This window comes from Hemiscyllium ocellatum, chromosome 14 (assembly GCF_020745735.1).
Source record: "Hemiscyllium ocellatum isolate sHemOce1 chromosome 14, sHemOce1.pat.X.cur, whole genome shotgun sequence".
Classification (NCBI taxonomy): Eukaryota; Metazoa; Chordata; class Chondrichthyes; order Orectolobiformes; family Hemiscylliidae; genus Hemiscyllium; species Hemiscyllium ocellatum.
In genome coordinates, this window is record NC_083414.1 from 30,817,682 (window position 1) to 30,843,464 (window position 25,783).

The following is a 25,783-nucleotide window of genomic DNA, read 5'->3' on the forward strand; positions in this document are numbered from 1 at the left end:
GGGGGCGAAGAGAGAGGGGGGGAAGAGAGAGGGAGGGGGGAAAAGAGAGAGGAGGGGGGAGTAACTAGGTGAATGAACGAGAGCATGAGTGTGTGTGCGCCTTTAACAAAGTGTAATTGATGAAGAGATACTGAATTAAAAAAATTACTTAAGTGACATGAATCTTGACACGTGCAGAATTGGAACAGGCAAAAGTCTATTTGCAAATAGAAACTAAAATTCTGGTGAAACCAATGCACACAAGACATTGGTTAACACCTGGGCACCCACCCTTTTGGAAGTGTGTGTTTACAGTTGAACAAAGGTACTGCAATCTCTTTATTTTGGAGCTACTCTTGTTAAAAGAATAAGGGAGCATATGCTACTAATGCAACATTTCGATGAAAAGATGGGCAGGAAGTTCATACTGAACATATTATTAATCAACAAAATATTTTCAAAAAAAACTTTGTAGTATCCATAATGTTGATGATTTGATATTTTATAAAATGATGCATTGACCTATCCCCATCTGCATTTAACCCTAAACAATTGTGTATACATCTGCAGCTTTAGTTTTATTTCTGAACTCAAACAGATTTTAAGATTTATTTTTAATGCTTATTTGATACTTTCTTTGATTCCAATCACTGGAATTTTTATATGCATAATCCTGTGAAGGAAACAGGAAAATCAAAGTCACATGATTTAGTACAGCAGTTTGTTCACCACAATAGTGAAAGTTATTTTCCCACTTTACACATTTTCACGCTCAGAAATTACCTTGAGGTTTTTGGGCAGTGACTTTCCTGACTGATGATTTGTTGGGTAGCTTTCTTCCTGTTTGCTGAATGCATGGTACAGAACTGAGCTGCTGAAGATGGCCTCTGAACTCTAAAGGTGGACTTGACTCAGAATTGCTTCTGACATGCAGTTGAGTATTTGAGAAACCTGGAACAGAGAAGTTATGTACTAATTAGCGACAATGCAACTAAATTATTTGTTATTACCAAAAATATTTTTAAAAATTATTATACTAAGAACTAGCCACACTATTTTAGCATTCTACTTTAAGAGCACCAGTGCAACTTAACATGTTCAAAATATTGAGTAAATGCAATTAAAGCTAACGACCTCTTCTCAAGCTAACATTGGCTGCAGTGGAAATTGGAAGAAATATAATAACAGGCTTTCTTGCTGCAAGGCTTGGCTTTTAACTCATGTCGGTTAACTCAAGATAGCCTTTGCCATTTTTTAAAAAATCTTCCATATTACGATGTTGAAGAACATAGCAACTGTGAACAATTTATGACTTGAACAGATTATTTAAAAAGAAGAAAGTGTAGATCATCATATAGTTGATGCCCTCTTTTACTATCCAACCTGAACCCTCCTTCCTCCTTCAGGGTGGCAACATCCATGGCCCAAAGCTTCCTCAGGATGAAAGTATTTTATCACAATCAGTTGGTATCGCCACTCCAGACTGAAAGATTTTCAAACTTCAATTTGACTACATTTGCATTTTTAAAAATAAATGTATATTCAATTCCGCCACATGTTTATCTAATGTGATTGACCAGGTAATATTGTCATTTGTTTTAATTTGTTCATGGGATGTCAGCATGCTGCCTTAAGTCAGGTATCTATTATTTATTCATAATTACACTGAAGGAGGTGGCAGTGAACTGCCTTCTTGCAGATCTACATATATGGGCTTGAAACTCCTAGTAGCCAATTCCACATTTTAATGTACATAATTCATGTGCATCGGATCGACAAGGAAGCAAAAATATTTGTGGAAAAGCAACTACTGGCTGAAAATTACATCTATTTTGTTAAAATCCAATAATTCATTGAACACATTTGCTTGACTTCAATCAAATGGGAAATCAGCATATGATTTACTTGTAACATTGACTATTTCTCTCTCCACAGACCTGCACAATGCTTCTAGTATTTGCTACTTTTCCTTCAGCTTTTCAGCATCCTGACTACTTCGCTTTTGCAGTGTGGTCCCTACTTCAGTCAACAGAATATAAATAAATCTGAATAATGCAGATGTGCTTTACTTTTGGGACAAATAAGGCATTAGGATTTTAGGAATTAAGGGATTAAGAAGTCATGTTGCAAGCCTATAGAATCTTGTAGACTACACCAAGAATATTGTATACAATGCTAGTCGCCTTACCCAATGAAGGATATACTTTGCATTGAGATATTGCAATGAAAGTTCATCAGACTGATTCCTGGGATAGTGTAATTATCCTATGACAGACTGTATCTTCATTCTTTGGAGTTAACCAGAATGTTAAACATACACAATTCTTACATAGATCAACAGAATATAGGTAGGGTGACAATGGCAGAGATGTGGAAGGAGGACTAGAATCAGGGGAGACTCAGAATGAAGGGGAGAGACTGGGATGTGGAGGAATGTCTTCACTGAGCCGCTGCTAAATCTTTGGAATTCTTTACCCCAGACGGTTGTCAAAGCTGAGTCTTCGTGTATAATCAAGTCAGGGCAATCTCTTTCAAGACAATAAAGACATCATGGGATATTAGGATTAAGTAGGAAAATGCGATTAAGGTACAAGATCAGCCATGATCCAATGAATGGCCAACGGCCCACTGCTGCTTCTATTTCCTATGTTCCTAACTGCAGTGACATAATCTCATCAAAGCAGCATGAACAAGAATCATCCTCAGAATCAAAGAATTATTATATAGCACAGAAAGAAGCTACTTGGCAGAGCAATGTCCAAGCTGTTCTCTCATAATGCAACTCACCTAGTCCACTCCCTAACTGTTTTCCCCAAGGGCATGCAAATCTTCTCTGTTCAAAAATTGTTGACAGTGAAGGTTATCTAAAATTACAAAGGGATCTTGATCAACTGGGCTAATGGGTTGAGGATTGGCACATGGAGTTTAATTTGGATAAATGCAAGGTATTGCATTTTGATAAAACAAAGGCAGGACTTATACAGTTAATGGGAGAGCCCTGAGTAATCAAACAGAGAGATCTATGGGTTCAGATACATGGTTCTTTGAAAGTTCGGTCACAGATAGACAGGGTGTTTTAGAGGAAGTTATGAGTTTAGCATGCTTCCTTCATTGCCCAGACTATTGAGTACAGAAGTTGAGACATGTTGAGGTTGTACAGAATGTTGGTGAGGCTATGTTTGGAGTATTGTGTACGATTCTGATCACCCTGCTGTAGGAATGATATTATTAAATTGGAAAGGGTTCAGAAAGGGTTTCCCAGGATGGTGTTGGGTTTGGGAGGGCTCGAATTATAAAGAGAGGCTAGATTTTATTTTTCAATGGAGCATAGGAGGTCGAGGGATAATCTTAAAAGAGGTTTATAAAATCATACAGTGAATAAGAAAGGTTTAAAACTAGGGGGCATATTTTTAAGATGAGGAGAAAGATTTAAAAGGGACCGGAGGAGCACCTTTTTCACACAGAGGGTAGTTCATATGTTGAATGAACTGCCAGAAAGTGGTAAATGCAGGTACAGTCAGAACATTAAAAAGATATTTGGACAGGTACATGAACAGGAAGAGGTTAGAGGGATATGGCCAAATGCAGGCAAGTGAGACTAGTTTTAGTTCGTGAAACTGAGTCAGGACGGATGAGTTGGTGAACTGTTTCTATACTGTACACTTTATGACTCTCTAATTTATCCGATTCTCTTTTCCAAACTTCAAGTTAATCCGTCTGCCCCACACTCTCAGACACTGCATTCAAGATCCTAACCACTCACTGTGTACAAAGTGTTCCCTTGTGCTGTCAGTGGCAAAGGGACAATCATTTTGAATTGGCCTCCTTTAGCTCTTATCCTTCTGCTAATAGGAACAATTTCTCCTGATCTACTCCTTTCATGCACCCTTCAATGATTCTGCCATTCCCTCAAATGTACTCTTAATCTTCGGGATTGTCAAACCAAGCAGGACAATAGTGGAAACGTAGCAGAATCAGGCCTCTTCCCAAAACCTAGCCCTCTCTCATATGCAAATATACACAGCTAAACATTCATGTTAACAGTTCAAATTCTTCAAAGAACTCCTACTGCTCATCTCCATGCTGACAGTGCACACATAGTTAACTTGGTACATTTGTACAGCTGCTGTTTACCTGTGTTTGCACCTACAGGAAGTCCAGTGGCAATGATAAAATACAATTGTTACAGAAACAAGTGTGAAAATCTAATGAAGAATCTGATTTATTTTAATTTCATGTTATAAGGACTTATGATATAGTGTTAGAGTTTGGAAAGTTGGGTTCTAAAAAGTGGACAGAATGATGTCTAACTTTATGTTTGATATGTAGAGAGTTTGATATTGAGAGTTAGGAAGGAGACAGATATACGGAGCCTGGATAGTTGACTGGGAGGTGGTTTGCATGCACTTAAATGGGATTTTTAAAAGCCCTTAAGGTGATTGACTCAATGTTTTGAGAAACAAAAGATAGAAGAGAAGTTAAAAAGATTCATGACGTTGGTCAATGACATCGGAATACGGACAAAAACCAAACATCAGAAAACTGAATCAACCTTAAGATTAAAGGCATATGCAGTTTTCTTTCAGAGATAAAGATGACCTGCTTCTGCTTCAGCAGTGTAGTTTAGTAGACTCCAAAATATTTAGGTCACAAAGAAAATCTCAGGAGCCGCTCAACATCAGTTAGGCAATTCAGGCCTAGTGGTGACAGAGGAGGAGTCAGATCTAAAGTGGGGGAGGGAATGTTAGTTCTGGAGTGGAGGAGGGGGGGTGGAGTAAGGAAGGATTGAGGCTCAGGGGGATCAGCCACTGAAATGAAGCACATCTGGAGAGAGGGATGGGGGAGTCTGGACGGGGAAAGAGGGATTGGATTCAGAGCTCTTGAAGTGGGGTCAGGGTGGGGGTTGTGGATGGGTGGTGAGTTAGTGACAGAGGAGGGAAGGAAAGACAGTGGAGAATTGGGATAGCACAATGTCAGGTCGAGAAGTGGGTTTTTGGGTTTTGGATTTCAATGATGGGTGGAGGAATAAGGGATGTGCTGGGTCAGGGTTTTGGGAGTCAGGGGATATCTGGGGAAGATGGTGTCATTGAGATTGAGGAGAAGTGAGTAGGGGGTTTGATGTGCAGTTACTCAGGAGTTAGACTGGGTACTTTTTAATCTAAACTTTTCCTGAGTAATGACTAACTGCAGCAGAACCCTCCAAAACCTTTGACTTAATTGGCATCTTCAAAGAGAGCTCCAGGCACAGGGGAATTGCCCAGTGAAATTGCAACTTCCCAGACAGTTTCTTCGGAATCTGCTATGATGGGACTCCACAGGTTTTCCACGTGAAACTCTGACACCTACACTTCAGAAATGATTATCTGGCCATCAGAAAATTTAGACAGTGAAACACAGCAGGTAAAGTAAACAATTCAGATTAAAACAAAATTTAGATTTATCAACTGCATGTCCTTTGTCTAACATCTGATGGAACACACATCCCACTAACCTGATGGCCAGTTTTATTTCATGCTGACCGACCCTTCCAGAATTTCAGCTTTTGTGTTGTCATCATTTGCACTTTTCCTTTCTTCCAAAAAAACAGACTGATTGGTGACGTTTTCACAATCAAGTTGACACTTTACAGGCTTCATGTTAAGATTGATAAATCAATCTGCTTTACATATAGTTCAAAGACTGAATACTTTCTTTACAAACACATTATACATTTTAAGGCACATAACAAAGATAAGAATCTGAGGAACCCAGCTTGGTGCAGAAGGTCAGATAGCAATCATTTTGCACTGGCACAAACATCACAGACTGAATGTTGGAGATATGCAAACACTGTGATCTCAGAAATTGTCTGAACCCATACAGAAAATTCAGAGCCATTTTAAACTGCTCAAATACTTTCACATAGTTTGCAAAGTCTGTACTTCACACTCAGCGAGTATTTAGATCACATCAAGCTCATGTACTTTTGTACTGTTTGCAATTGACTATCAACTAAAACTTGTGAGATGACTGTCTCGCAACAAATCAAAAACACTATTTTTAATGTAATTAGAATCATCTGGAAGTTGCTGCTGCAACTTTCTCATGTGGAATGTTTGGACTAACTAGAATGCTAACCGAGGACAGGTCAAACACACAGGCAAACCTAAAATGTGTGTCGGGCGTGAGACACAAGGCCCCTGCTGATATAAATATATAAGCAGCCCCGAGTAATGAAGCTACAAGGAGCAGGGGACAAATGAGTACGAGTGTGAAAGGAGGCTGAAAATAGTAGCTGGTTGTATCATTCTCAGACCCATCTCAGAAACCCACAAAACCTTTGCTCAAAAATACACATAACACTTGTCGCAGCAACAAGAGTGTGTGTTAAAAGTAAACGTTTTGGAAAAAGTATCTTGGCCTGAGAGTTTGATTAAAAATAACTTTTTTTAAGAGGGAGAACAAATTAGAGGACTGTTGCTTGTATGTGAGATATAATTCATGTAAAAGGGTGACAATTTGCAGATTAAACAGGAAAGGTGATCTGAAATTAGCCTAACGCTGTATTACAAATTTTAAGGAACATGCAACTGTCTCACTTCTGAAAAATGGAAAGATCTGAAGCACAGAATCAAACAATGCACTCAATCTCCTGAGCAACACATCACTCAAATGTGGTCAACGTAGTTTCCTGCTTCAAGCAAACATAAAAACAAAAAAGGGACTAACAGTGTGCAGTTTGCAGAAACAATATACGCCCCAGGAAAGCAGCTTTTCTGTCTTCAAGGCTCTTAACTTTTTTATTAAGTAGCTGACAGCAAAGGAAGAGACTGGCATAAGGCTGCAGGAGCAGCAGCTCGGAAAATTAAATACAGCTTCTGTCAGAGCACCAGCAGTAGAACTTCCCTAATGATACAACCCCACATCAAATCTTTGTCAGCAGAGGTTAAAATAAATAGAAAAACAAAACTAGTTTTAAATTGGATACTGCAGAGGTTGTGTCAATCTTTTGGGATTCTCAGCCATGATTGAGAACAGGAAACCTCAGACTGCCCAGTATTAAGTTTTGGGGCGTGGGACGTATAAGTAGTAGAATAGGAGGCCAGATGCATGCTATAATTTGCAGCTATGGAAAATAGGTTGTGGAGATTTTCCTGTCCTCAGCATTTGTTTGCTTTAATCTTCAGTCAGAGACAAACTCGCATTCCTGGACGTCACAGTCGAAAGAAAGGACAACGGAGAACTATAAACCTACGTGTACAGAAAACCGACAAACACTGACCAAATACTTAACTACACCAGCAACCATCCCAACACACACAAACGTAGCTGTATCAGAACATTATTCCAATGAGCCACCACACACTGCAGCACAGGCGAACTTAGGAAAAGAGAGGAGAACTATCTATACAACATATTCAAGAAGAACGGATACTCAAAAAATACAGTGCGCAGATTCCTCAAGAACAAACCACGATAAGCAGACCAAACACAGCCAGAAACCCTAACCCACCTTGCTGTACATCAAAGAAGTTTCGGAAATGACAGCCAGACTACTAAGACCCTTGGAATCCTAGTAGCACACAAAACCACCAACACTCTCAAACAAAAACTAACAAACTTAGAAGACCCAGTATAACCCATGGGCAAAACCAACGTCATCTACAAAATTCCATGCAAGGACTGCCACAAACACTATGTAGGACAAACAGGAAAGTTAGCCACCAGTATACACGAACACCAGCTGGCCACAAAAAGACACGACCCTCTCTCTCTCGTAGGCCTACACATGGATGAAAAAAAAATTTCGACTGGGACAACACATCTATCCTGAGACAGGTTAAGAAAGACATGCCAAGCAAAGACATGCTAGAGAATTCCTAGAGGCCTGGCACTCCAATCACAGCACCATAAACAAACACATAGATCTAGATGCCATCTATCAACCCCTCAGAAAACAAACAGGAAATGACATCACCACTAACCCCAAGAACCCCATCCAGGAGCAAGATATAAATAGAAAGCAGGAGACAACAGCTTCGCTTCACTTGGAGGTCGCCACTGATGATGTTACCTAGCCAGGTAATGAAACATCTGGATATCAAACCTACAGCTCAGTGAGCAAACCTACACCCTAGAGATTGTTTGTATTCTGTTATTAGCACCAATAATAGATCAATGCCCCCATCTTCATGATAACATTACCATTCTAATTTACCTTCTCCTCTAAGATGTCTTTGGTTTCCAAATTCCCTTAAACTAACCAATCACCTATCCTAGCCCTCACCACACTCCTCAACCCCCAACCCTCCCCTTTCAATGTGATTAAACCCATTATCTTCTCACCTTATTTCCACTTCCAAAGAAGAGTCACTGGACTTGAAACATTAACTTTCTCTCCCTTCAAAGATGTTGCTCAACCAGATACTTTTCTCCAGCGTTTTGTCTTTCATACAGATCTCTAACACTGCACTATTTTGCTTGTATTATAAAAGATTTAAGAATTACAAACATATCTGTACATTATGATTCTTCAATCAGCTGCTTGGACAGCTTTAGACATTCTTCAGTTAGGAACATAAGGACATGAGCAGGCTATTTAACTTGTCAAACCTGTCACAGCACTCAGTTAGATCATAAGCAATCATCTCCCTCAATGCCACTTTCCTGCATCATCTTCATATCCCTTGATGTGATTCATCTCCAGGAATCTACCAATTTCTATCTTGGACATGCTCAATGTTTTAGCTTCCAAAACTCCGCTCGAGTAAACTCCAAAGATTCGCAACCTTTAAATGAAGAAGTTTCTCATGTTAGTGTTAAAAGGCCTCCCTTTTCCTTTTTCTCAAGAATGTGTCTCCTAGCTTAAGATTCACTTATACTTAAATCGCTTTGCTATGAAGGCAAACATAACATTTGCAATCTTAATTGCTCGTTGCACTTTCAGGCTCAAATTTAGTGACTCATGGACAAGGGTATCCAGGTACCACCAAACTTCCATACTTTCGTCATAACTTAAGAAATATTATGCCTGTCTGGATTTTCTGCCAAAGTGATAAGTTAAACATTTATTCATCATCCATTCCATCTGCCATGTTTTAGCTCACTCAGTTTGTCTGTCCTAGTTCTCTCAAATTTTCTCTTCCTTCACCACCAAAATTTGGTGTTATTAGCAAATTTAGATTACTACTGGTCCCTCCTCTCCAAATGATTTACAGGTTTTAAACAGTTGCAAACACAGCACTGAGGTACTCTATAGGTAACAGAACACCATCCTGTGAATGATCCATTTCTTCCTGCTCTCTGCTTTCTGACCATTCACCAATTTGTAATCTACATTAGGTTATACGACCAATCCAATGCACCTTAATTTAATGTACTAACTTGATCAAAAGACTTCTCAAAATCTAATCCACTAATTACTACTTCTTTAAGAACATTCTCTATAAATAACAAAAGATTTGACAAACATAATCTTCTCTTCATAAATCCATGTTGGATCTGTCCAATTTTACCATTCATATTTAAATGTCCTGGTCTCGCATCATTTATAATAGACTCTAACATTTCGCCTATCCACCACTCAAACTAACAGGTCTGTTGTTCTCCAGTCTCCTCCTTCCTCCCTTCTTCAATAATGGTTACATTACTCCATTCCAGTTTGCAGGAACTGCGGCAAAATCCATATAAGCTTGAAAAAAAATCATGAAAACAGCCAGCTGTTCATCCTCTAGCCATCTCCTTCAATACGCTTGGACGCGGCTCAGCTGGTCCAGTGGATTTATCATCTTTTAATTCAGTTAGTAGATAGACATCGAAAACACTCCAAGTTCTTACATTGCAGGGTGGAGCAGATCCTTCAGCGCTCTTCAAACAGAAACTAGAAATGGCGCAAATAAGCAGTAATGGCCAACCACCAGAAAACATTCTGGGCAGTGATGAGCTCTTTCAGAATACAGAGCACATAACTCATTCATTTGTTTTAATCTGAAAATTCTAGTTCTTCCTGTACTTTGCAATTCATAGGACAATGTTCCTTAACCCAGCCACCTAAGACCATTAGAAATAGGAACAGGAGCATGTTATTCAGGCCAGAGAGCCTGCTCTGCCACTCAATAGGATCACATTGATCCAATACACTCATCACATCCACCTTCCTGCCCTTTCCCCTTAACCCTCAATTCCCTGACTGATACAAATCTATTTATTTCAGCCCTAAATATGCCGAAGGATTCTGCTCCCACAGTAAGGAGTTCCAAAGGCTATCAACCCTTCCAGAGGAGAAATTGCTTCTCATCTCAGTCATAAATTGGTGCCCTTTAATTCTGAGGTTATGCTCTCACATCCATACTGAACACCTTCTAGAAGTCTAAATACAATTACTGGTTGCCCTCTATCCATTCCGTTTGAGACTTTCTAGTTAAATTCTATTAAATTAGTCAGACATGATTGCCTTTCATGTGAGATTCCCTTCCTAAATTCAAAAGATATCTTCAGTCATGCAGAAAGAGGTCTCAATTTCAAAACAAAGTTAAAACAATTGAAACTTTAGTCAAGATGTCTAGAGCCATACATGCATAAATAGAAGTCAAATGTATGCAACATATCTTTGTAATCATGCACAATGAACATCAATAAGGGCTTGAAATGGTTAGACAAAAACTTCAATCCTCTGTAAAGGTCATGAAGAATATTAAGATAATATAAATTATGAAGAGAGCTTTGAATTCCATTATCTATAAGCTTTATTCAATAAAAACAGTTTCTGCTCACCCATGAGCGTGTAGATCTCACATCACAACACTTCTAATCCCTTGAGGAAAAAATGTCTGAATAAAGAAAAATTGCATTCTTTTTTGATTTTTAAATTAGTCAACAGCCTATATGACCAAACAACATTAAATTAACCTGGAGTGTATAATCCTTGTGGATTTTTGACTTTTCATCTGAGTTAGGTATGTTAAAGCAAGAACGAAAACCCAAAAAAGTTGAACACACAGCTATTGTCTACCGGAGCTATTAATTAAAATAGCTTTCTTTGCCTGTAACAAAAAACATCCAATAATTCAAACTGAGCAACTTATATAATTAATGCAAAGGCCCCTGTTGCTTTACAAATATAAAATATTAATTCAAATTAACTTACTTTGAATTAATAGCAGACTTAATTTCACCAAGACTTTATACATACATTTTGTTTTAAAAGAAAATCAGATGTGATTTCTTTTCATGAGGCGGTACTTCAGGAGTTGAGGTGGTCTAATATGAAAACAAGATAATCTAACTTAAAAGCAAAAGCATACACTATTCCAGTCAGATAAGTGCCATTGTGTTTTGGAAAAGCTGAATGCCATTTCACCAAGTGAACAAGTGCTGGCAGCTCCAAATTTTAAATAAACATTTAAAGTTGTCACTGATTTAACTGCTGTCACAGTATGGGCTGTATGAATCCAAAATACAGAGGTCAATCTGGTATTTTCTGAACCAGTGCTCCACAGCACAGAAGGGAACACTCACTTTATCACTGGTTCTCACTCATACACCCAATGGGTTCAGAGTCCACAAGCTACAATGCCTGTTAAACCTTTCCACAAAAGTTAAGATCTAGAATGTCAGGTTATTTGATTGGAGCTTTTCTTTCAGTTGTACCTTTTAAAAATCACCCGTATTGTCAAGAAATTGAATATGATCGTAGATGCCCTGTCCAGGTCTTTGCTTAGAACCAAAACACCAACTGACCAAGACGAGTGGAATGCACACGTTTCTTCACGGAAATGAGACCAGATCTCATTTCACCCTGCATTGGTGTATTGTAATAATGGATCAGAACTGCCATGTGCGTATTTATACTTTTAGTCTTTAAAACAAAAATGAATTGTTTTAAGAAAGGACTACCAGAAACAAAAACTACAGTTTATAAAAAGATTTCTGCATTGGACCAATGTGATATAATACCTGAAGAGGTCAAAGAAACTTCAAAAGGACTGGACTGTGATCTCTTGAATATGATAATTAAATAGAAATAAGATGCCACCTTTTTTTCATAAAATTTTAAATTATCTCTGGAATGTGACTTGAAAGAAGTTCTGGGATTTACATATTAATGAATCAAAACCTGCAACCCATTCTAAATGATAAAAGACTTAACAGCAATCTAGGTTTATTCAATATATCTTTTCAGTTGTATGATCTTTTGCTATAAATTCTGTGTCTTATGATCCTGCCCCACTAGTTACCCAATGAAGGAAAAGTGCTCTGAAAGCTTTACTTCCAAGTAAACCGTTAGATTATAACCTGGTGTTATGCAATTTTTAACAATGATAACGAAATGCGGACAACTTCTTGCATATCAGCCAGCTACCCCTATAGATCATGTCTCAAACTGTAGATACAATTTGTATTTTTCTCTTTGAACAAAACACAAGAAATTGGTTAAAAGCCAGTTTCAACTCTCCAGCTTGGATTAGTGGGACTGAATGCTTTCATGTGTTCTTGGATTTGAGCCTTAGTATGGTATGAAGTTCACAGTTAAAGAACTATTCCCCAGTTATCCTTGTGCAGGACAGCAACAAAAGGGAGGCTCTCCCACTGCCAGTGCTGCAAACCACTTTCAAAAACCAAGTCAAGAACTTGTCTCAGCCTCTAAAATCAAGAATCTCAAAAATTGTTCAACTGCCAACATCAACACGATCAGTGCAAATCAGTGAAAGTTGCAACATCGATTTTTCTGTTCTTCATAAATAATTCAGAAACTGACCCGTATAATTTAGAACCATGGAATGCCTACCGTGCAGGAAGAGGCCATTTGACCCATCGAGATTATACTGACCATCTGAAAAGCACTGCTCCAGAACTGCACCTCTCCAACCCTGTCCCCACATGGGGTTTTTACAATGACTAACCCACCTACCCTGCACATCGCTGGGCAGTTTTTAGCATTACCAATCCCTCTAACCTCCAAGTCTTCAGACTGCAGATACTGAAGATCTGAAACAAAAACAGAAATTGCTGGAGAAAGTCAAGTCTGGCAGCATCTGTAGGGAGAAAGCAGAGTTAACGCTGAGTTCTCTTCCTCAGAACTGTACTGCCAGACGTGTTGAGTACCTCCAGCAATTCCTGTTTTAATTTCTTCTGTAATTAATCTTGTTGTAACTAACTGAGTGTTGATTAAACACAGGGAGCAAGTTCATCACTCCTCACCTGGGAATTTAAGTTTGGGGTGTCCCATCAGGATCCTCTGACCAGGGTCTGGTCATACCAAATTGGAGCCTCCTGCCACAATTTATGCAGATAAGACAAAAGTAGAGTGTGTAAATTGTCACTTCGAAACCAAGTTTAAAGAAAAAATCTGCAAAAGGCTTTCTTGAATTCACATTACCACAGTATAAAAAAGTCTAAATTTGATTCCAGCACATTTCTATTACAATGAGAGGAAGACACTTTTGAGAATTTAAATGATCTGCCCCTCACACAGATTTTCTAAAAAAAAACAAGGCACTTAGGATATTTTTTTTCCAAAAAGTCAGAAAACCTGAAATTTTAAAAGCAGTGACTAATGGTTTTCAGGTAGAACATAAGGACAATGAAATGGATAGCATTATGACAAGTTCCCAGGTGAATATCCCAATTCTTTGTAATTTGAGACACCATACCCAAAACCGTTAAGCTCCCAAGAAGGGATGAACCGGCTTCCTTTCTTTATTCATCCACCTACTCGATTGATTTCAACAAGGTTATTTTAAAAGAATCCCTTCCCTCTTGAATACCACTCTCTCAGACTCTAGCTATCTTGTGCTTTAAAATGAGCCAGTTTAACCAGGCTTCCATGATTTACCATTGATAAATTCTCTCTATTCGTAAATGTGAGAAGAATTAGTATCGTGATGCACATACACCTAGATCTGAAATAAGAGTGCAGCTCAAAAAATTAAAAGTGAAAACGATCTAGATCAGTCCCTGAATTGATCGTAAAGAGCAGACAAGTCAACACTCTGACCTTTACTGAATTGCACCAGTACCCTTTTAAGAATCACCATGTGGAAATAAGGACTAAAAATGTCTATAAATACTTCGGAATTCTGATCCACTATCATAATGCACTAAAGGGAATTGAAGGTTTAAAGGCATACTGATTTGTGATTAATAACTAAGGCAGCAAGCAACTAAAATCAATTTAAGTAGCAAATGATCAGATTGCCTGATATTTATCAGTTTATACAGTATAAGATATAAGCACCTTATTTGTCAGAAATCTACATGGGAGAAATGAAGCAGTGGCTGACAGGCATGCTTGACAGAAATAATGGATTATCTTTGCTTGTCCAAAACTCATCAGCCTTTGGGAGGAGATACATATTTACATTTTTACTACAGTAGCACAGGTTTATGCTTGCAATTCCTGCATATGCCAGTGTAATAAGTTGTAGTTTTATCTTAACCAAATGCAGATTTTTCTCAACATCGCATTGTGCTTCATTTTTCCCATGTAGATTTCTGACAAATAAGGTGCTTATGTATTACAAATTGCTCTGTTTACCACCCCTTAAATTATGACTGCTTTTCAAAAAGAGTTAAAGACCTTGCAATGATTCATAGGAAACACACAATGTAGCCTGCATGAAAACATCAGCACAGTACAGGTATACCCAGCTTAATTAACCATCTACTGTAGCTAGTTTCAAGTTCAAAGCCATCATTCTAACACCCCAGCCAACCATTTACAAACTACCACCCAGACAAAGTAGTATCAGTGATACAACTCAGTAGCATATCATAGTCTCAACTCTCCACCTTTCTTTCAGTTGTGAAGGAATAGGGCAGGCAAATGGAAGCAGATTGGAATTTCAGTTGGAGTTTTGCTACAAAGCTCAAAAAAATGATAAAAGCAAGATACTACATATGCTGGAGATCTGAAATTTCAGTTTGAGTTTTGCTACAAAGCTCAAAAAATAATAAAAGCAAGACACTCCATCTGCTGGAGATCTGAAATACGAACAAACGCTGGATACACTCAGCAGGTCTGGCACCACGCAGAAAGATCTCTCTACAGATGCTACCTGCTGAGTTTCTCCAGTACTTTCTGCCTTAAAAATAGTTTGGCCAAACTTAAAAATATGCTGCAAAATATTTCAGGTATTCTCTCAAATCTGGCACTGCATAAAGCAGCATTGTTCAACAACCATTTAAATGGTTGTACTGATGTAGCAAAGTAGGTAAAAACAATGACGGTAGATGCTGGAAACCAGATTCTGAATTAGTGGTGCTGGAAAAGCACAGCAGTTCAGGCAGCATCCGAGGAGCAGGAAAATCGACGTTTCGGGCAAAAGCCCTTCATCAGGAATACAGTAGGAAAGTGTGGAAGGCAAATCTATGAGAAGGTGATTTGATGCCAGCAGTGATCTGGCTGTAATAAAATGAAGAGCACACCCATCTGAGTGAACAGGGACAGACTTTATTATACATAACTACGTGCTGTGTATAGATTAGTAGGAGAGGACATTTCATTTGGAACCACACAGAGCCAGGTACCAGTTCCATGTGATCTGTCACTTTTATAAATCACTCCTTTGCACATGCACTGTCGATATCCTCAGAATAAAAATACACAATTAACCCTTTACTCCACAATGGCTATCAATCTGAAGTCCTTTGCAATTGTAACATCTGGTATGCCTGCATTTGCTATTCACGGGACTAAGATGTTCTGGACTGAATTAACACAAAGCATTTTTTTCCCCCCTGAAAAACTGGCAAATTCCTGAACCCTGGCAACATCAGACCTGAAGCAACTGGATTTAATATTGGGAGATATAAGATCAATCAACTGGCTTTTAAAATGTAGCAATATCAGTCAAGTTCCTGTCATTAGTCTTCAAAGATAACGCTAAAATATTCTATTTATACAATTAACATTTACTTCAGTTTATTCACGCACCAAGGTCGACATAAAGAAATCATCAAGCAATACTAATCAAACTGGAGGTGTACCATATTCAGTTACATCCATTTGAAAAAGTAGCTATAAGAAACATTTGAGGGAGATTTTGGGTCAAGTTTGTTTAGAGCTTACTTGGAGAGTGACTGCTCTACATGTTGTTACAAAAAAGAGCCACGTAAACATGGTGCCTGGCTCTGCTGCATCAAGATTACCCTGAAATTTGTAGGACTTCACCAATGGGACTTTTTTAAAAAAATGGATAATACTGAATGGGTTATGGACATTGCTGGCTAGGTCAGTATTTATTACCTTTGATGAGGTAAGCCATGAAAACAAAGAAAAATGGGGAGTTTTCTATCCTACCATTGGATTGCCTTGTTGGTTTATCTGAAGTCTGTCCATCAATGTGGCTTTCTTTCAGAGTTCCTGTCAGGCAGCCGATTTTCCAGTCACCAAAAGGCTCTGAGTATGAACACTGTGAGCCCCTCAGGCCTGCAACGGCAGCTTTTTCTTCTAATGTTACCAAACCTACCATGGCATAGCACACAAGCAGCTAAAGCACGATAATGAAATTCTAATCATTTAACACGAGAGCATATCCATTGCTTATTCTTTGCTCTTTGTTAATCAACTGCTCATCAATCAAGTCGCACAATAAAGACCTTCAGTTGGCCCATTCATATTTAACTCAAATAACATTTCACCCATTATTTACATTTAGGCATTTAAATTTGTCACCAAACACACATGGCTGACAGAACAATCCCAAAATTTGCACCTTGATTTCAGCCCCCTTCCCCTCAAGAGGATAGCAGAGTTCAGTTTTTTTAAACACACTTGACTGTACAGGATTACAGACAATCCTCTCTTCCCATTCTTCATTTATCACAATTCATTCAGCTAATAAGTGATGGAGTTCAAATTGAAAGGCACAGATGAAGCCCCATTAACGGAGAGCACAGTATACAGTCAGCCATATACACACTTTGGAGCTGGGAAATGCAAATAGAGAGTGACAGTGAGACAAAGACAGAGAGACAGAGTGAGTGTGAGCAAAGATGGACAAGAGTCATGGAGGTATACAGCACAGAAATAGGCCTTTTGGTCCAACTTGTCCATGTTGACCAGGTATCCCAAACTTAACTAGTCTTATTTTTCTGTGTTAGGCCCATCTCCCTCCAAACCAAATTTCTTATTCACGTACTTATTCAAATGTTTTTAAAATGTTATAATTGTACTTCCCCCATCACCTCCTCTGGTAGCACATTCCATAAATGCACCATGGTCTGTGTGAAAATGTTGCCCTCATGCCCCTTTTCAAATTGTTCCCCTCTCACTTTAAACTCATGTCTCGAATTTTGGATTCCCCCATCCTGAGGAAATGACTTCGTCTATACCCCTCATGATTTTATAAACATCTATAAGGTCACCCTTCAACCTCCAACGCTCCAGGGAAAATAGCCAATGCTCTCACCAATGAAGGTAAGCATGCTAAATGTCTTCTGCACCGCCCTGTCTACCTGTCTGCATTCAACGAACTCTGTTCCAGAGTCCTTCGGTTTCTGTTTGACAATACTCCCTGTGGCCCTTTCATTATCTGTGCAAGGCTTGCTTTAGTTTGTCTTACCAAAGTGCAATATCTCACATTCATCTGAATTAAATTCCGTCTGCCATATCTTGGCACATTGGCCAGTTGATCAAGATCCCATTGTACTCTTATGTAACCTTTTTCACTGTATACTACACCACCAATTTGGACGTCATCCACAAACTTCATAATCATACCTCATATAGTTTTATCCAATCAGTGGACCCAGCACTGAGCCTTGCAGCACATCACTGGTCACAGGCCTCCAGTCTGAAAAATAACTCTACCACCACCCTTTGTCTCCTATAATAACTCAATTTTGTATACAATTGGCTAGCTCTGCCTGGACTCCATGTGATCTAACCTTACTAACTGGGGCTTCACAGCACCAGAAACTCTGTTTGATTCGACCCCGGGTGTCCGTTTGTACATTCTCCCAGTGTCTGGGTGGGTTTCCTCTGGGTGCTCCAGCATCCTCCCACAGTCCAAAAATGCACAGGTTAGGGAAATTGTCCATGCTAAATTGCCCAAAGTTTCTAGGGATTGCAGACTAGGTGAAATAGCCATGAGAAAGTACAGGGTTATAGGGATAGGATAGGATAGGGGTTGCGTCTAGATGAGATGCTATTCAGAGAGTTGGTGTGACTTGATGGGCCAAATGGCCTGCTTCCACACTATAGAGATTCTATGAGTCCACTATGTGGTCCCTTATCGACAACCTTACTAAAATCGATGTAGATAACATCTACTGTACTGTCCTCATCTATCTTCTTCGTCACCTCTTCAAAAACTCAGTCAAATTTAAAGAGAAACAATGTCCCAAATACCAATGCCATGCCGACTATCCTGAATCAGTCCTTGTCTTTCTAAATGCGAGAAGGAATAGGAGAGTGCATAGCCATCCTGGATCAGGATTCTAGATACGGGAATCTTCGCTGTGTCTTTTGTCAAGGAAATTAATGAATAGTTTGAATGTCAAGGGAAGGTGATAGCATAGTAGCACAGAAGTAGTAGCAATGATGCCATTGGATGAGCAATCCAGAAACACTGACTAATGTTCTGGGGACATGACAAATGAAAAAGAAATCTGAAATAAAAACCAACTTAATGGAGACCAAATAACCACTGTCAATGATCCTAAAAACTCATCCAATTCACTAATGTCCTTTAGGAATAGAAATCTACCATACCTAACTGGTCTGGCTTACATGTAATGCCAGAACCATACCAGTTTGTTTGTCTCTGAACTGCCCTCCGGGAAAATAGTGGTGGGCAAGAATTTACAGCCTAGTCAGCAATGTCCACATTCCATAAATGAATATATGAAATAGTAACTTTAAAAGTTCCTTGAAATCACATGTTTCAGTGTAATTGTAGAAGGGGAACTTAGAAATTTGTGAAGTGCCATCCTCTATTGTTACCCTCTGTGTTAACACCACTAATCTCCTTCCAATCCTCTCCCCAAAATGGCACTAGAACCCTTCATTCCCACTTGCATAGAAATGCAATGAGTATAAAATTGCAAACTTATATTATAGTTTAACACTCAAAATTGAATTAATAAAATAGATATAAACCAGGGAGTAAAAAGCTGAATCACAAAATTGTTCAATTTATTTGCTAGAAAACAAGACAAAATAAACTTGAACTTTAACAATGAAATGTTTTTTCACCAAGTCTACAGGATAATTTGAACTTCCATTTTTAACAATGATGAGATGAAAGAGGATTTGAGGAAAAACATTTAAACTGAACACATTTACAAAGTGAAATCCAACACTGCCGAGTGCAAATTAATGCACATCAGTGAGAAGAAAATCAAGTCACATACCCCAAGAAAACCTGGAAAGAGATGTGGAAATGACAATGGTGTTATATCAAATCTGCATGTGTATTACAATTACGATTCTCCATCCCTTATGTTCTCTATTTATCAGTTCATGGACAGTGCAAAATACCTGCAGATATTGGAATCCTAGAAATTGTGGTATCAAAAACTCTCATCTTAAAGTTTAAAAAATAATCTGTGGTGCCACAAATTAACTGCACTATCAGTTTGATTGGATATCAAAGTAACGTTTAATTAAATGTTAAATATTTGAAATATATTCAGTCTGATACACTTCAATACATTGCTGTGAAGGAGAACATATGCAAGTTCTAACAGCAGGAGTGACAAATGATCATAGTACTTTGACACCTCTGATGATCTAACACCCGCCATGATAGCCACAATATGCAGTCAGTGAGTAGGAAATATGAATCTTAAGTGACAAGTACTTGTCACTGTTACTGTTGAAGCTACAAGAAGATCAGTTATTTATACTTTCAATATTTAGAGATCAAACTATTAGTTTTAATTAGATCATTAACAAATCATATGTAATTCCAACTTAAAAAATATTTTCTGTCCTTCCCAAATTTCTCTCCGTCTTTCTTCTTCAGAATGGAACAGTATCTAATCGGAATGCATATAATTCTATGGGCATCAGTCATCCTCTAATATCTTGACCAAAGGTCAATACACATACTTAAGCCTCAATGTTCAGTATTACTGTGTAACTACACAAAACATGCAGCTGACCAGAAACCAACACGAATCTCATCCAGCATTGAAACACATGCATTTCTAACTAGCTCTCCAGGGATCTGCCTAGTCTGCGTGGCTCAATCACTTGAACAGCACAGGGAGAGATTTGGGAGTGACAGGGATCATTATATTATCTTAGTCAACCTTCATGCATAGAAATCTGAACAACACATGATTTTTGAACAAAGATTAAAGCAACATGAGATGGAATCATTATGTACATAGGAAACACAAATAACATGATGCACCTAGAACCTTGGACATCAGTCAAATAAATTCCTTCCCTCAATCATAAGCTCTATAATCACCTTCTTCCAGAAAATTGGCAGCCACACAAAAAAAAGGTCGAGAAAAACAAATAAATATCAGACCTTTGCTGTCAACAATAACATTCAGTCATATATTGTTTGGTCCCTCCTTGCAGATTTCATTTGCATATCTCTGTGAGAAGTACTGAGGTAGCATGTGCAAATTGTTTTATTGTTAAAGCAATACATTCTCCAGCGATTGTTTTCTGCAACATACCTCCTGTTGATTGCCATGAACAGTCTTATCTCTGCTGATGAATCAGTTCACTGCCATGTGAACCACCAAATAAAATCAGAGGGTCGTAATGGTACAGCTGTGCTGAGAGTGAGGAACATCATTGTTCATTACCAAGACTGGCTCAGTAACCTTATTAGTGCTTGATTTGGTCAGAGTTTTAAAGGGAGGACTGAGTCTACAATGAGTGTTGAGAACATTACCGCCATGAAGGAAAAAAATCTACTTGATCTCATCCTCAGTAATCCCCTGTCACAGATGCACTGGTCAAGAAGAGTACTGAAAGAAGTAACCACAACACAATCTTTGTGAAGATAAAATCCAGTCTGCACACTGAAGACATTCTCCAGGAGGTTGTGAGTCACTATTACCACATTCAATAGGACAGATCCAGAACATAACTTGCTGTTCAAAACTAGGCATTCATATGGAGCTACGGGTTGTCAGCAGAACTGTTGTAACATGGCCCAGTAAGTGTCTCATTCTACCTTTACCATCAAGCAAGGAGATCAATCGGTGTCTAATGAACATAGACCTGCATGCCAGAATAACACTGGGCATATTTATAAATGAGGTGTCATACTAGCTACAGTACAGGGACTTTAAATAGGAGAAACATTAGCATCCTACAGAAAGAATTAAGCAATTTCACAACTAACAATTCAAACCAATGTGCTGCAACTTCCACAAGACAATTAAACAATTAACCAGAGGAGTGTATGAAAGCATCAACATTCTCAATGATAACAGATACCTACCTTTTTTTGTGAAAAAGCAAGGCTGAGAAAGGCTTTTGTGGTACAATGGTAGTGTCTCTATCCATATGCCAAAAGGGCCAAGTTGAAGTCTCACCTACCACAGAGGTATATTATAACATTTTGTTTAAAAACAAGGTTGAAACATTTGTTACCATCCTTAGCCAGGAGTGACAAGTGTATATTCCCTCTCCTGAAATTAATGATGCCAGTCTTCAGCCAATTCAATTTACATTCATTCCATTTGAGAAGGAGATGATTGAGTACACTTGGGACAGATAAAGGTATAGGCATTGACAATAGCTGAAAATGTGTTGCTGGTTAAAGCACAGCAGGTCAGGCAGCATCCAAGGAACAGGAAATTCGATGTTTCGGGCCGGAGCCCTTCATCAGGAAGGAGCCCTTCATCCGGCCTGAAACGTCGAATTTCCTGTTCCTTGAATGCTGCCTGACCTGCTGTGCTTTAACCAGCAACACATTTTCAGCTCTGATCTCCAGCATCTGCATTCCTCACTTTTTACACTAGGCATTGACAATACACTTGCTGTTGTGCTAAAGATCTGTATATCAGAACTAGCCCCACTAGTAGCCAGCTGTTTCAGTATAGCAGCAACACAGGCATTTACCCAACACTGCAAAAAAAAACAAATTCATATATGCCCTGCCCACAAAGCCAGGATAGAAGCAAAGCAGCCAATTACTGCACCATCAGCAGATTCACAATCATCAGCAGTAATGGCATGTGTCATGAACAGCACGGTTTGTGGTTCTTACTCACCAACGACCCTACAACAGATGCACAGTTTACATTTTGTCAGTCCCACTTGGCTCCTGACCTTATTAAGCTTTGGTCCGAACATGAGCAAAACAACCAAATTCCAGAAGTGAAGTGAATGATGCCCCTTGAATTTCAGGCTAAATATGCCATCAAGGAGCCTCAGTAAAATTCAAGTCAATAGGAATCAAAGGAAAAATTTCTGTTCACTGAAGCTAATGCTTGTAAAGGGAAAGATAATTGTGTTGTTGAAGGGATATCATCTCACCTGCTCCAGGTTTTCATGGATATTCTTCAGGGAAGTGCCCTATTCCCAATCTCGCTGCTTCAAAGACATTCACCTCCATTTTAATGTTAGAAGTGGGCATGTTCACTGATGATTGCTCAGTATTCAGTTTTATCTGTAATTTCACAGAATATGAAACAGTTCATGACCGTATGCAGTTTTTAGGCAAGTTTCAGACTTGACTGATAAGTGGGAAGTAACTTTCATTTGATATACATAAGACAATAGTCATCACCTACAAGAGAAAGTACAAACATCTCACCATAAAAATCAATGGCATTACAATTCCTGAAAATCCAATATCAACTTACTGGGTTTCAGTATAGAACATAGAACAACACAGCACAGTACAGACCCTCCAGCCCTTGATGTTATGCCAATCTTTTATCCACTCTAAGATCAAACTAACGTACATACCGTACATTATATTATCATCCATGTGCCTACCCAAGAGTCACTTAAATGTCTCTAACGCATCTGACACCACCACTGCTGGCAGTGCATTCCACACACCCACCACTCTATGAAAAGAACTACCTCTGACATCTCCCTTAAACCTTCTGCCAATCACCTTAAAATAATGCCCCTCATGATAGCCATCTCTGTCATTGGAAAAAGTCTTAGTGCATAGCCAATCTATGCCTCTCATCATCTCTATCAAGTCACCTCTCATCCTTATTCACTCTAATCAGAAAAGCCTAACTTCCTCAACCTTCCTTCATAAGGCATGCCATCAAGTCCAGGCAGCATCCTGGTAAATCTCCTCTGCAACCTTTCTAAAGCTTCCACATTCTTCCTATAATAAGGTGATGACCAGAACTGAACACAATATATCAAGTGTGGTCTAACCAGATCTTTATAGAGTTGCAGCATAACCCCATGGCTCTTAAACTGAATCCCTCTGCTAATGAAAGCCAACATACTGCACATCTTCTTAACTACCCTATCAACTTGGATGGCAACTCTGAGGGATATAGATCCTTCTGTTCCTCCATACTGCCAAGAATCCTGCCTTTAACCCTGTATTCTGCATTCAAATTCAACTTTCCAAAATGAATCATTCCACACTTTTCCAAGTTGAACTCCATCTGCCACTTCTCAGCCCAGCTCTGCATCCTGTCAATATCCCATTGCAACCTAAACAGCCCTCCACACTCTCCACAACTCCATCAACCTTTATGATACCAACAAACTTACTAACTCACCCTTCCACTTCCTCATCCAAGTAATTTATAAAAATCACAAAATCACAGAGGTCTCAGAACAGATCCCTGTGGAACACCACTGGTCACCAAGCTCCAGGCTGGCTACTTTACATCTGCTACCACCCTCTGTCTTCTCTGGGCCAGCCAATTCTGTGTCCACACAGTCAAATTGCCCTGTATTCCATGCCTCCTTACTTTCTGAATGAGCCTACCATGGGGAAACTTATCAAACGTCTTGCTAAAATCCATATAGACCACATCCACTGCTCTACTTTCATTCATGTGTTTTGTCACATCCTTAAATAATTCAATAAGGTTTGTGAGGCATACCTGCCCCTCACAAAGCCATGCTGACCATCTCTAATCAAGCTAGGCTTTTCCAAATAATCATAAATCCTGTCTCTCATAATCCTCTCCAATAATTTGCCCACCACCAACATAACACTGACTGGTTTGTAATTCCCAGGATTATCCCTATTCCTTTTTTTGAAACAAGGGAAAAGCACTTTCCGCCCTATCATCTGGTACTACTCCAGAGGACAGTGAGGATGCAAAGATTAATCGCCAAAGGTGCAGGAATCTCTTCCCTCGCTTCCTGTATAACCCTCATATTCCGTCTGGCCCAGGGTCTTATCTATCCTCATGTATTTCAAAATTTCCAGGGTATCCTCCTTCTTAACATCAAGCTGCTTGAGCCTATCAGCCTGTTTCAATCTGTCCTCACAAATGACAAGGGCCCTCACACAAGTGAATACTGAAGCAAAGTATTCATTAAGGACCTCTTTTACTTTCTCCGACTCCAGGTATAAGTTCCCTCCACTCTGGCCATCCTCTTGTCTCTAGTCAATACATTTATGAGAGAACAGAAATGTACTACAATAAGTGCTGCAGCTACGAGAGCGAGTCAGAGACTGGGAATACTAAAGCAGTGAAACATTCTGATTCTTTCAAGCCTCTTCGCCACCTCAAAAATACAAGTCCACTGTATGATGGAATAGGAGAAAGTGAGGACTGCAGATGCTGAAGATCAGAGCTTAAAAATGTGTTGCTGGAAAAGTGCAGCAGGTCAGGCAGCATCAAAGGAACAGGAGAATCAACGTTTCAGGCATATGCCCTTCTTCAGGTATGATGGAATAGTTCCGTTTGACTGGCTGAGTGCAGCTTTAAACACTGAAAAGGCTTGACAGAATCTGGGAGAAACCCTTGAGCAGCACCCAATCCATCACTTTAAATATTCACTCCCTTACCCACTGCAGCAGTGCACATGATCCACAAAATGCACTGCAGAATTTGACCAAGTCTATTTTGACAACACCTCCCAATCCTAAGACTCCTGCCACCTAGAATAAGGTGGCAGCAGGCATAAGGAAATGCTACCATCTACAAACTCCCCTCCAAGCGGGGCACCAATCTCACTTGAAAATATAAAGCAATTTCTTCATTACCATGGCGTCAAAATCCTGGATCGCCCTCCTAACAGCACAGCAATTGTACTTAGACAACATGGATTATGGTGACTCAGGACAACAGTACAACACCACCTTATCAAATGGGAAAGAACACTGGGTGCGGCTGTAGTACTCACACTCCATGAAAAAAAAATATTATTCACCTCGAGTCTCCTGTGGCATAACAAGACAAGATGGCAGGTTCTTTTCCGAGAAGAACATTTGATATAATGTTAGGGAGAGGCAGAAACACATTCGTGAATTAGGCACAGTACTGACAGCAATAATTAACAAAGAACATACTGCTCACTTATTCTGCCAATAGAGATTAAAAGTATGAGATCACAAAAGGTTAAATTTCATCATGCTGTCATCAGGCTACACCTTGAATATTTCTGTTCTCATCACAAAGTACAAACTCTGGAAGGTATGGAAAGAAGGAGAACTTTGACTGCTGGCGCCAGAGGATTAGTCATGAACAGGTGTGATCCAGCCCTGCCCTGAACTGGAGTGGCAGCTGAAATGTCTGAATCATAGAATCCCACACAGTGGAAGCAGGCCCTTCGGTCCAACAAGTCCACGCTGACCCTCTGAAGAGTAATGCGTCCAGACCCATTCCCCTACCTGATTATCCTATATTTACCCCAACTAATGCATCTAACCTACACATTCCTGAACATTATGGGCAATTTTGCATG

At 39.2% G+C, this 25,783-nt stretch overlaps 1 protein-coding gene across 2 annotated transcripts in view; it reads right to left on the bottom strand.

Annotated features, from left to right (window-relative positions):
* Positions 1-25,783, bottom strand: part of fgd (faciogenital dysplasia) — a 216,925-nt gene that overhangs the window by 102,319 nt on the left and 88,823 nt on the right. Inside the window, exons 1-2 of one of the 2 annotated variants that reach the window (XM_060835575.1) lie at positions 25,250-25,361; positions 763-930 (exon numbers count right to left, since the gene is read on the bottom strand). In XM_060835575.1, coding sequence (XP_060691558.1) covers positions 763-930; positions 25,250-25,340 — 259 coding nt within the window. In that variant the 5' untranslated portion in view covers positions 25,341-25,361. Of the gene's footprint in view, positions 1-762; positions 931-25,249; positions 25,362-25,783 lie in introns of those variants that run through there. The other variant, XM_060835574.1, reaches the window with a different exon arrangement.